The sequence below is a fragment of the Dermacentor variabilis genome, chromosome 9, assembly GCF_050947875.1.
Source record: "Dermacentor variabilis isolate Ectoservices chromosome 9, ASM5094787v1, whole genome shotgun sequence".
Lineage (NCBI taxonomy): Eukaryota > Metazoa > Arthropoda > Arachnida > Ixodida > Ixodidae > Dermacentor > Dermacentor variabilis.
The window spans coordinates 138,296,490-138,309,674 of NC_134576.1; the positions used below are offsets into that span (position 1 = coordinate 138,296,490).

General features: G+C 45.3%; 1 protein-coding gene across 1 annotated transcript; it reads right to left on the reverse strand.

The window, feature by feature from the left end:
• Positions 1-3,460: 3,460 nt before the first annotated feature.
• On the reverse strand, positions 3,461-8,307 carry LOC142558563 (uncharacterized). Its single transcript, XM_075670697.1, has 3 exons — positions 8,178-8,307; positions 6,367-6,654; positions 3,461-4,287 (listed from the first exon to the last, which is right to left on the reverse strand). Exons 1-3 carry the CDS (start codon positions 8,305-8,307, stop codon positions 3,461-3,463), a joined length of 1,245 nt encoding a protein of 414 aa, XP_075526812.1.
• Between the last annotated feature and the right edge of the window lie 4,878 nt (positions 8,308-13,185).

Genomic DNA, 13,185 nt, shown 5'->3' on the forward strand with positions numbered 1-13,185 from the left:
TTGCTCTCGCTCTTTCTGTTCTTTACGTTCGCGCTCTTCTCTTTTTGCAGTCTCCCTCTCTTCAATAGTCTCAAGGCATTCCGACAGCTCGTCATCCTCAGCCTCTAACTCAAGAATAGCCTTTATCAGTTCTGGTTTTCTGAGTTTGTCTGAGACATCCAGACCCAACTCTCTTGCAAGCTCCAACAATTTCGGTTTGCGCAACGACTTCAAATCCATGGCTGCTCTGAATGCTGCTTTCTCTACTGCTTACTATTGTCTTGCCGCAAACTAACCCGGCAGCAACGACAACCACAATTACCAGCTCTGTTTCTGACACTAACAAAAAGCCTGGCAACGCTCAGAAGAAGAAAGTCCCGCACTCACCAAACCTCGCAGGCAGGAATTCCGCGCAGTCGTTCCGCTGCAGGCAACCAGTCGTCACACAGGGCTCGTTGCACTGCTCCCGGATCGTCGTTGAGCTGCTCAGCATACTGTCAACTGCATCTCTTTGCTGCTGGCCTCCGTTGTCGTGATCTCGCCGCTGGCAGACAGTTGTTTGAAGTCGTAGGCGATCTCACCGCTGGCAACCAGATGTTTGGATCTGACTGCTGGTACGATCTGTTGGGAACTCGGCGCTGACGCCCGTGGTTGTACCTGGGTCGCAAGCCCCAAGGGTAGCGTTGGCCTGGCGGCCTGGGGTACAACTGCAAGCATCCGAAGGTCCCGGCAAAGCATGAGTCGACAGGTAACAACGAAACAACTTGTTTATTTTAACATCGCAAAGAGTTGGCGGTCAGGTTTGACCGAAGTAGAGAGACGGGAGAGCACTTCACTCAACGGAAGAAATCGGAGCCCTCCTCTGGCGTCCAGGGGCAGCTGTTTTTATACTCTCGCAGTTGAGGGCAAGAAGGAACCCCCTCAAAAGACGAGCACGTGAATGTACAATGGGCTAATGGTGACGCACACTGTCGTAGCGATGCCGTAGCACCATGTCGTGGCGCTGCGCACGATCTCGTAGCACCTGGTCGTGGCGCTGCGCAGCACACGGTCGTGGCGCTGCGCAGCACACTGTCGTGGCGCTGCCGGTCGGACACAATGACTGTAACGAGAAGATGGTCCCTGCTTTGGCATCGCCTGTTTCGGGCACAATGACTGGAACGAGATCCCTGCTTTTGGCATCGCCTGTTTCGGGCCCAATAATTGGAATGAGATCCCTGCTTTGGCATCGCCTGGAAACACCTGGCGATGAGTGTTGCGGTGACGACGATCGGGCCAAAATGTCCGCCGCCCCGCCGCCGTCGCGCCGGCAAAACCACGTGTCGCAGGCGAAACGCAACAGGACGCATTCAAGCGGTGACTCTCGACTACTCGTTCCTAATAAAGGTGAAAAGTCATGCATGTGCGGCAGCGCCAGCCGGCTACTACCAGTTAGGGAATACGAATACCTAAACCTTTCAGAAAACCTTAAAACCAGAATATCTATCCTAGAAGTGATAGAAGCTATAAGTCCATATAATATGAAAATAATACAAATAGATTTTTAAGATAACTGCAATTCCTTGCCGCTATAAGCCACACACGACTTCCTGATGCACATTTTTTTTTTACTTTGTCAGAAACGTTTCTGTGTCAAGTTGTTCAGTGTATATATATTTATTTTTCACGAATAAACTTGTAGTTGGGAGTCATCATTCGTTGTGTGTACTTCCTTTCTTCGTCCTTGTCTTTCTTAAAGCTGTTGTGTCAGGCGTGAAGCAAGCAGGAACCAGTGACTCTCGCAGGAGCTGCAGGAACCAATGTGCCTCGATGTCTACCTCGCCCGCCGCTACAAAGCAGCTCTAAAAGGGAGCGGCGGGTCAGGACATTAAAGCACTCTAGCTGAAACTAGCAAGAACTAAATGGGTTTTAGCAAGAACGCGCCACTGGCGCCGCGTACGAGCGCGCTACAGAACGGTGTCATTTCGCGTTTGGCAACAATCACGACAGAGGGCGACAACAGTCCCGCATTCGACGTTCTGCGTCCGCTGCGTCCTTCGCTGCCATGTCGCTTTGGCACTCGGTGAAGCCGACTCTCGGGATTCATTGCTAGGCATAGGTCTTTTTGCCTCGATTTTCAGTTTTGCGCCCGCTTCCCCAGTTTCCGGCCATTTATAAAATGCTGTAGTTGCGCACCGGTTGAGCGCCATACCGGATATCACAAATGAACCGTTCTCCTACGTTCTCCTTATTTAGCCACATCGTTGCCGCAATGCAAGCGTGCACTGTCAGTATATTGAAGAAAAACAGCGCAAAATGGACAAGGACGAAAAGAAGACAGGTACAGAGTTCATGACGTCACGGTGGTGGGCAATTATTTTTCAATGTATATAAACCTTGTTTCTTGAAATGAAAACTGGAAGTTGAAAGTTAGCGCCCAGCCGTTGTAGCTGTCTTCTATTCGTCGTCGTCTCTCATGCGCTGTTTTTACTTCAAGTATCTTACACCAACTCGCACACATCAAGCTCCTGCTGTCAGTATCGTCGCAGAGTACTTCTTAGTGGTCGCCGCACTCTTTACTCACTTTTTTTTCTTTGTAGTCCTGTCACTCCCTATGAACCATCCAGGCAAATGAATGGCTTGTTATCTCATTCATTAATTATCCATTGATTCGCATGCACAGTTCGCTTCTGTCATTCATAGCTAAGTGCGGCCGTGCTGCAAACGAACAATGTTGACTGAGCACTGCACTTCTCCCAATTTTCTCTGATAACTTTTCATGCGTTTGCGACTTCAATCTAGCAGCTGGGTATGGTCTGGTTTGCAACTAGATGGGCTGCAGATTGAGCAAAGCAGCAGGCATGATCCAGCTGCTCTATCAAGGCTGCCATTTATTGACAAAAACGTTCCCTGCTTTGGTTGCTGCTGCAGCACGTAAACTTTCTTAGCCTTTGTGGGATATGCCGCAGAGACATGTCGCTGATAAGGGCAAGCCTGCTAAACACTGTTAAATTTCGCATGCATTGTCATCATGCGAGCTACATTTCAACAGCACCACGTTATCCGTTAGTGGTGCAGCGATGGAATTTTCCGTTATTCTAAAAGCTATTCACAATTTTTTTCCTGCATTATGCTGTTGACCTTAGATATCATTGGCGCACGATGAACTAATAACAAAATTTTCTGATCGCGTTCCAATATCTTACGCGTGATTTCATACTGTCCATATATGATGACCAGACGCGGCGAGTGGACGCGCCCAGCAGCCTAAGAACAAAGCGCAGATTTCAGCATTTTTGTTTAATTAGCACCCGACGAGTCACTACGTGCCTTTGTTGCTCAAGCACTGAAATAAAGGTGTACAGTCGAAGCATAACAGGAAGTTGAGTGAGATTTTATTGTCCAAAAATGTTATGAGGGCTCGGAGTCAGTAAATGTTGGTTAAAGTAACATATGAAGAAATCGCTTCGCCCTTCCTGGTTACTTTTTTTTCTTACCTATGTCACGCGGATGCTTTTTGCGCTTTGCGTGCTCTCCGAAAAGAGCGGCGGTAGTTTCGCTGATTTTTTCGTTTTATATTGATTATTATAGCATATAAGATGGCGACTACGCCAGCCGAAATGGCTCCACCGATTGGTACCCATTTTGACAGTGTCAAAAAAATGGTTAAGCTAGGAGCACCCACCCTGGCGCTGTGGTGCGCATTTACAATGGAAGGGAAATGAAAGACAGTTGAAGCTTCGGTGGTGGTGGTTTCTTCGATACTTCTTTCTTTCGCAGTCGCTGAAATTGTCGTTGGATATAATGTAGTGGTCGGAAGAGGGGAAGTAACAGGGCGTTTCGTACTAGGTGCTGTAGTTGACATACCTACGGTGTCGTGACTTGGCGTTGCTTCCGTAGTTGACGGACGAGGGATTGTAGTGAGGAAGGTAGTCGTAGCACGTTCTGTCGTCGTGGTGATCTCTGCGGTCGTAGTTGCTGCGTTCGTGGTAGTCGTTTTCCTTGCAGCTGTATTGCTAGTAGCCTCACTAGTAGTGACTGTGGTCGTAGCCACAGTAGTGCTAAGTAGCGTAGTTGTGTAGTCCAGCGGCACGACGTTGGACGAGTTTGACTTGAGGCCGTCTTTGTTGGTTGCGCGAGCGGCAACGTAAGCATTCCACCTGGACGCACCATCCTGCTGAGGCGTGGCCAAGAAGCTGGGCAGAGACACAAGGACGACGTGCTCGAGGATTCGTTCTGTCGCGCTGAATTCCGCGATTCTCGTTTGACTCCCGAAGTCCGATTTCAGCTTGGCGTAATCCTTACTGGCTCTGATCTCCACTGATGATGCTGCGAGAGAAAAAAGCCCCAAACACAGATAAACTTTACTTGTACAAATGAGATACAACATCAAGTCAAATTACTTTCCTTATTCGATGTTCCGTCACACGGAGATTTTCGTCAATTTTTCTTTTTATTTTACTTATATATATATATATATATATATATATATATATATATATATATATATATATATAATGCAGCGAGTTTATTTCGATTTCTCTGTAAAATACCTGGGATTAGTGCCACTAGCTGTTCAGTTCTTACGAGTAGAACTGAGTTTTTAGCGATCTTTATTGAATGGATGGTCGCTTCCCAATTATATCAAAGAAACAAGTCATTTGCGGATGCCAGCTATTCTAGCAAGTGTGATGATGGCCAGGACATTGGCTTATGACAGTCCGCTATTATCAACGAAAAGCGTCGTCAAGAAGGTGAGATATGTGCTTTAATGCTTTTTTAAAGTTAGACTCTGTTTTGGCCCGTGATACAGACAACACTCGAATACCTTGTGATTTTGTAGGGACTGCATTTTGGCTATCATCTGCGTGCGCGTTCCCGATTTGCATGCTGAGGAATCGGGCTAACTGGAACATCGCCAATATATACAGGATGTCACGTAACTTGAATCAAGGATTTTTAAAAAAAAGGTGGTTGACCGCAGCTGAATGAAACCAACGACGTATGGTTTGCCGTCATGTGGCTCTCTGAAAATTTTTTTATATTCCGCTTAATTAGTGAATTAACTAATATCTATGCAAAAGTTTGAATATTGACTTTAGGGCCAATTTAATTTCGTTAAATTGCAAAGGGGATTCAGAAACGACCGATCCAAGTTTTTATGGCCATGTACATGCGGGGTGGTGATTTTTTTCGGCGTTTAAAGAAAGGCCGCGAATTATGACATAAAACCACGTGACTGCGCTATTACACTGTGGTATTGCAGCGCTCTCGGCTCTGCTTCGAGCGAAGGAACCGCGCGCGGGGACCGTGGCGAAATGTGCGGCCCCGGCTTTAAGCATCGGCTTCACAGTGAGTCAGCATCTCTGTCAGTGGCACGCGCAAAGGAAGCACCGTCGTCCCTGATTAGCGATAGGCCCGACGCACGGTTGAGAGAGCTGCAACACCATAGCACATGAGCGCAATAACGTGGCTTTATTTCATATTTCGCGGGGTTTCTTTAAATGGCGAAAAAGATCACCGCCACGCGTGTGCGTAGCCACAAGAAATTGGACTGGTCGTTTCTGAAATTCCATTACAACGTAACGAAATACACTTGGCCCTAAAGTGAATATTACAAAAAAGTATAATTTATCTCATTTATCTCAACTAATTCAGCGGAATAAAAAGATATTTTGAGGAGCCCCACAACAGCAAATCATATGTCATTGGTTTCACGCAGCCGCGGTTAAACACTTTTTTTTTTAATCCTTGGTTCAAGTTACATTAAGTACCCTGTATAGGCTGTCGCGCCCGGAACTTGGCTGCTTAACGCCTTGTTTTTGTAAAAGAAAAAAAAAAACAAGGCGTTATTTCGAATTTCGAATCAAGGGGTATCGCAATCGTCGGTGAATTTTCTTTATCTGTGTCTGTCTCTTTTACTTGCACGGTTATTGTCAGCTGTTCTACTTCTTTGTGTTCTTAATACTTTATTTCCATAGGCCAGTTTTCCTTTCGGGTCTCGTATGTTCAAAATGCTACGTCCTTGTGTAACTGCCTTGCTTTCCTAGATTAAGGAGAGACTGAAGTAGGAGGTGCTGTCTCGTTCAAGAACAAACTACATTCTGATGCCTTGCGGCACGTGCTTGTTCATCAACTTCATTTGTGATGTTTCTAAACTTCAACTGGGCGAGTACGTCTCCCAAAGTTCGAACGCTTCAAGTAACTTCTTGAAATGTGATGCTCTCATCAACTGAAGTCGGAGCTGTCTGTAAAGAGCCGCACTGGTTAATCGGACAAGGTACTTTCCGGTTAACACCCTCTAGAATTGGAGCGTCTTCGGTTCCAGCTTCTATAAGTGTTCCTATTCTTTTCACCATACCGTACATATAAACACAGATGTAACACTCTTCCAAGGTCAATGCTAACCTTTGCCGCGCGTCAAATGAGTCCCAGGCCAGGTAAATGTTAGTTCCACCAGCAGAGTGCCGTTCTCTCCTGGACGTACGTCAGCCGCGGCGAGGTCGCGGATGGTCCCAGGAGGCACGTGACTTTCGAAAATGGGCTCTGTCACTTGGAAGGACCCTCCTGAAGCAACTCTCTCGAAAGGGTCGACGATTTCAATGCTGGTAGCATTGTCGGTGGTGGCTATGGCTGTTGTGTTGATGAGCTTGAAGTCGTCCATTGGATGCTCGGACGCAAAGTCAAGGCTTGCTCCTGCGACTTTATAGCAGTAGGGTGAAGCTGTTGTGCATTATTCGAAGAAGCTGCAACTCTAAAGGACGCACACGTGTTCACACAAGTAAGGAGACGTGAAGGCACAAGCAGCGCCGTGTCTCCACGCTTTCTCGCATGTGTCGTTTCATTCTCAACGCTATTGGAATACGCAGCTGCGATGGAGTTAGCAGGGGGGAATTGAAGTTGTTGGCAAAAGGTACCTTATAGCAAGCGCGGCTGCAGATGCGGTGAGTAATTTTTATCAGACATGTTAAGCTTGAAATATGTTATCAGTTTTCAACCATACATAAAAGACCTTTCTGAGGCTATTGTAGTTCGTTATTGCGATATCAGGCATGATATCGAAGACAGCTTAATTTCTCACTTGATGAGTAAATGAGTAAACAACTGGGATACTGTTTAATACAAACAATGAACTTCTATATCTAATCATGCCATTAACGACCTGAACTTTTATTCATTTTTGTACAACTAAATAGGAGCACACAACACAAAATGAGGTTTATCGGTTCGCGATATCTTACTGACGTTACCGTTTTTATGGTAGCCAAACTGGAACACTTTTTCTCACTGAGGAATGGGTGAATCTCGGGGAATACTTATAACAAAATGCCTGCAGTAAATAAAATTTATATTGCATCACAACACATTAAATTCCGAAATTAAAACTTTCGCATGAACATTCATGGACAACGAAGCGGCGAGAAAAGTAGAAACCTTGTTACAATGTAGGACTCCACGTGCTCAAGGATTAGGGACACTAGATCGTAGCTTGGTCGCTTGACAGCCAAGCTTGATGACCTATTTACTATTTGCTGAGAGATCTGTCGTTCAGTAAGCTTTAAAGGGGCAACAAAACTGGTAAAACGGTATTGAATGAAAGGCAAAAAAGCAAGATCGAGACACTCAGTCGTTTATAGGCTAAAAATAAGAAGGTAATTATGAGATCAATCAACATTATAAACAAATAAAACATCTAATAACGTGACGTCCGGTGCTACAAGTCTTTTTGTTTTCAGAATTTTCACCGACAAGCCACGTAGCCACACGCATTCGTCGCACCCACGCCGCACCACCGCCGTCCTTCTCGCGGGAGGAAGCAGTGGCATTACGCCAGTTACAAACCGCAACTTTACCTAATCTTGTCTCTCTCAATAAATTCTACCCACACTGTTATGCAGATCGTTGCCCTGGCTGTGGCAGCTCGCCCACAATCTTACACGTCACGATTGAGTGCACTGTAAACCTCTTTCCTCCCTTGCCAACTCTCCTTTACGCCCTACGCAACAAAGAGCTGTGGGACGATGCCTTCCGCGACGGACCTCCCGAGGTCCTCCGAGCAGTGATACAACGGGCTCGAAACATCGCCGGAATCATCTTAGGGACCCTGGACTGAGGGTTCCTCCCACACTGCTCTCGCCATTCAAATATTATTAATAAAGATGTTTTACTCTCTCATATTTTCAGCAACCGAGAAAATTTCACACGCGTTTTATACTTACCTGTGCTCCTCGTACTGTGCATGGCCATGCCGAACCCGCACGCAGAGCTGCCCATCGGGTACGCCAGCCGAGTCCCATTCTGGTGCAGAACACGGGCAGTCACGGTGTACCTTCCCTTCCCATCGAACATCGTGAAGTAGCCGCTGTACGTGCCATCGCCAGCGTGGTTGTCGGGTTCTGATTTCGCGCGATAATAGGCGTATGAGCTTACATGTGTTATCACCTTACAGCGTGCACACAAACACGCAGGCCACTTACAGCTTGCTCGCAAACTCACCTCTTCCGTCGTCGTGAAGCAGAAGCGTTGACTGGTGCGGTGATTTCGGCCCTTGCACATCGGCGAATACAGAGGCGCCCAAGGCAACCTTCTTCCCTCTGCTTATCTTGGCATAGACGACCGCTGCATCTGGCCGGTCTACCAACATGTTGGCCATGGTGCAGGAGACTTGAATCGGCTCTACGCCTTCTTTTCTGGCTTTAGATTTTACCTGAATGTTGACCTCCACTTTGTCAGAGCTCGATAGGTGAAGGATCCAAGTCCCAACCTCCGGGAATGAAACAAATGGTTGCGCGTTTAGACGTACCGCTGGTTCATCATTGTGCGCGACATGTAGGAGTATCATTGCTGGCAACATAATACTGCTATAGTTCGAAGCATCTACTGGCTACCTAGAACCAGAAAAAGGTAGCGGATGGGAAGTGAAATTGGGTGCACAGCTCTTCTCAACCGTTCTATAGCAATTACTAAAGCTCGCGCTTGACAATAAGGTGCACTTTCTTTGGAACTGCTGGAGTGCCAAGATGGCGTAGCGCAAGCTCGTATTTCTCCATGATATTCACTGTTTCGTAGTGCCACAGTTACAGCGCAAGCCTCTATGCTATATGCACTGTATACGGACTTGGCAAGGTCCTGGCAATTGATACGAATAATGATACTATGGACATTTTCTTGCAATGCGCCCCCTCCATCAGATGCGACTGCGAAAAGCTTCCTACCGACTGCGAGCATCTCATTCATGAGTGTTTCCAAAGCTGCTCTTTACCGCGACGTCTCTTGGGGCCAGTTGAAATTTTTTTTATCTAGAAAACATGCGCGGGTAGTCTACTCTAGGCCCGTGTTTCACGCTTCTACCTCAAATATCGCAAATCAAAACGAAGCAAATAATTGGCCATATATTCAATAATGAAGAGTTTTGAAAGGTTTCAATATCTCGGGCCAGCTTACCTCTGCTGTGCCTGGTACGAATATAGCGATGCCTTCCGCGGTGGAATTCCCGCGGCAGGCTTGGCATTGCTGCCCACTTGGGTCGACGAGCCGCACCTGTATCTGTGCCTTGGGACGGTCGTTAACCGTGACGTAGACTGCTGTTTCTTTACCAACGTCACTGTCCACTTGGAATGGCTGCTCCAGCAACCTGTCCAGGGATTCCACTGTGTTCACCAGCTACCCGAAAAATGGAAAATAAAGCATCAGGACCGAAACCAACAATGTTATAGTGCACAACAATTTGTTGCACACAATTTTGAAACATTAGATTGAAAATAAGTTTCCACGTTTTAGGTGCCAAGGCCAAAGCACGTCGTAGGTGGGGGACTCCGAATTCGGTTTGACCGTCTCGGGTTCTTTGACTAAGCACACCGGCGTTTTCGCATTTCGCCTCCCATTGAAATGACACCACCGGGAGCGGAACTCGCGACCTCGTGCATAGTAGTGCAAGTGGAACTGTGCCTCACCGCTGATTCTCACTTGGCAGCAGCGGCTGTGCCGACCGGTTCACTAAATCTGCGCATTTTATACACAGGTTTGTGCAATCATTTGTAGCCAATTTTTATTTTATTTTATTTTTTATTTTTATCCCTGCCGCTGCTGCCAAGCCCTTGTACAAGTGTTTGCTGAACTGCTAATTTGAAACGCCTTCTGAAGTGACAAAACTGTTCAAAGATTTTAAACAGGAAGTGCGAGATATGCGCAGTGCACTAGAGAAAGAACTTCGAAAAGAATATAAAGACCTGAAAAAATCCGTATATTTCTTTAGCGAACAGTTCGATGCTATGGCTGAGCGCAGTGCAAAATTGGAAAAGCAAAACTCAGCGCTAAAGAAAGAAAATGCCGCACTATCACAGGAATGCAAAGGACTGAAACAACAACTATCTGACCTTGAAGACCGGGTGGCAAACCAAGAACAGTACTCGAGGAACGGGAACGTTGAGATTAAAGGTGTTCCGGTAAGCAACAATGAGAACCTGCCTTCAATCTTGAGCAAACTAGGCGACGTCATAAGTGAACCCCTTTCTGATTCCGATGTAGACGTATGCCATCGTGTGCCAAGGAAAGACAAAGGATGTCCTAAAATTGTCGTGCAGTTCCGCTCACGTACGAAACGGGAAGAGGTGATTGAAAAAGCCAGGAAGAATCAAATTTTAACCTCTGATTTTGGTTACCAGAGTGTTGATGGTTCCAGTTCTCCCCCGGTATTTATTAATGAACACCTTTGCCCCGCCTTGAAGAAATTTTTTGGACAAGTTGTTGAGCGAAAGAAGAAAAAACCATGGAAGTACGCGTGGACAAAGGGCGGCAAAATTTTCGCGCGCGAAGCAGACACTTCGAATGTACTGCGCATATCTAGAAATAGAAGTGATATATATAATGACATATATAGAAATAGAAGTGAGGCGTGCAGACAGGACACAAGAGTAGAGAAGTGGACAACACGAACGTTTGCATAATGAGTCCTTACCAACTAGCTCAGCTTTCTGTAGTTCTAAGCATATCTTGCGTTGCGGACATCGATAAGATGAAATGAGGATCCAGGAATCCGAGAGCATTTTTTCAACTGCCATTCACATCGATGGCTAGTAAATCGCTGAACCCTGCAGATGTGACTAAAATTTATCGTAAGAAGCCGTGCACACCTTTCTTCCTGTTAAACACTCAGTCAGCGCGCAATAAGTCTGATGAGCTGTGTGCCTTGCTTTCATGTTTTGGCTTTCCATTTATGTTTTTATGCTCTGTTAAACATGGTACCGACACGAGCACGAAGTAATACAGATCCCGGGTTACACAAGACACTACTTAAATCGCTCAGTCAAGAACGGTGGAGGAGTACTTTTCATGGCCAGAGAAAGTTTTCAGTGTGATAAAATCGACGACTTTACGGCGGTCACACCGCATTTAGAAATTTTGACCGTCATTCATAACAAAAGTATATTTTCTGTTTTATATCGCCCTCCAGGCGGGAATGTGGCAAAGTTTTTTACATATATGGAAAACTTCTTATCCTGGATAAATGAAAACAGTTATGAACTCGTCCTGGGCGGTGATATAAATATTAACATGTTGAACGAAACACAGCTACGTACTGATTTCACTTGACTATTAGAAGCTAATGCATGTTTTAACACAATTACTGCTCCAACTCGCATTAGCAACGACTGTGAAAGTTTGCTTGATGTATTTATTTCAACCATTGATTCTCGAACTATTAACTCCGGAGTAATCAGCGCTCATATCAGTGATCATTTGCCAGTATTTCTTCTCTTGCAATCGTATGTCTCGGCTAAAGAATCGAAGCAGTGTCCCCCATTGACTATTCAAGATATTAATCCGTCTCCACTTGAGGAGTTCCGCACGAAAATACCAAAAATAAATTGGCTCGATGTGTACAATCACTTTGACGTAGATGCCGCGTACGAGTCATTTCTGCGTCTTTTCAAAAAGGCTTACTCGAAATCTTTTTCTCCTAAAACACTCAAGCCTAGAAAACCTAGAAAACCTTGGATAACCAATGCACTTCTGAAACTAATCAAACAGAGAGATGCTCTATTCAAACGTTTTTTGGACACAAGAGGCACATGCCATCATTCGAATTTAAGAAATTTCGAAATAAGTTAACTGCTACTTTTAGACAAGCCAAAAAAGATTACCTTCATAGGTTGTTTAATCCTGAAGCTATAAAGCGAACGGATATCACGTTGTGGAACCTTAGCACAGTGCTTAACATTGGACGTCAGCGTTTAGAGGGCGTAGGAGAATTGATAATTAACGGGGAACGTTCACCAGGCGCGCATTTAGAATACGCTTTTAATAATTATCTTCTGTTCCTTGTAAATAGTTTGCACGATCCACGCTTCCCAGAGAACCTCAATTCCAGAAATTGTGAAAGTGCTTTTTTACTTCCAACTAGCGCCGAAGAAATTTATCTCACGTTCTCCGCTCTGCGAAATAGTAAAAGCTGCGATATTGATGACCTGCAAATACACCCCGTAAAATATGTTTTAGATCTGATATGCCCAGTTCTTGAGCATGTGTACAATCTGTGCTTTGTAAACGGTATATTTCCCAAGTGCACGCAGCTCGCAAAAGTTACAGTGCTCTTCAAAGCCGGTGATAAAAACAACCTGTCCAACTACAGACCAATATCCATTTTGCCTGTATTTTCAGAATGCCTAGAAAAATTAATAACACTGAGAATAACCGCTTTCTGCGAAAACACAATATTATTACTGACTGTCAGTTCGGTTTCCGAAAGGGTCGCTCGACAGAGTTAGCTCTACTAACACAAAAGGAACTAATACTACAAGCATTTGAGCAAAATTTAGTGACACTAGGCCTTTTCATCGATTTTTCAAAGGCCTTTGACACAACCACACCACTCCGCTAACAAAACATGAAATTTACGGTTTCAGGGGCCCATTCCTTGGCTTGAACAAAAGCTATCTGCAGTTCAGGTGTCAGAGGATTTCAATAAATAACTGTATTTCCGATAACTTACCCATTCATTCTGGTGTACCTCAAGGAAACATTCTTGGACTTTGGTTATTTAATATTTACGTAAACGACATAATGAATATTGACACCACTGCCCGATTCATCATATACGCTAATGACACTAGTCTGTTCTTTGCATCTGGTTGTGCAAAGGACCTGTTGGCTCTTGCGAACGCTGCTTTAAGTGAACTTAATCGATGGAGTTCATTGAATTCACTGTCTATAAATAAAAACAAGACA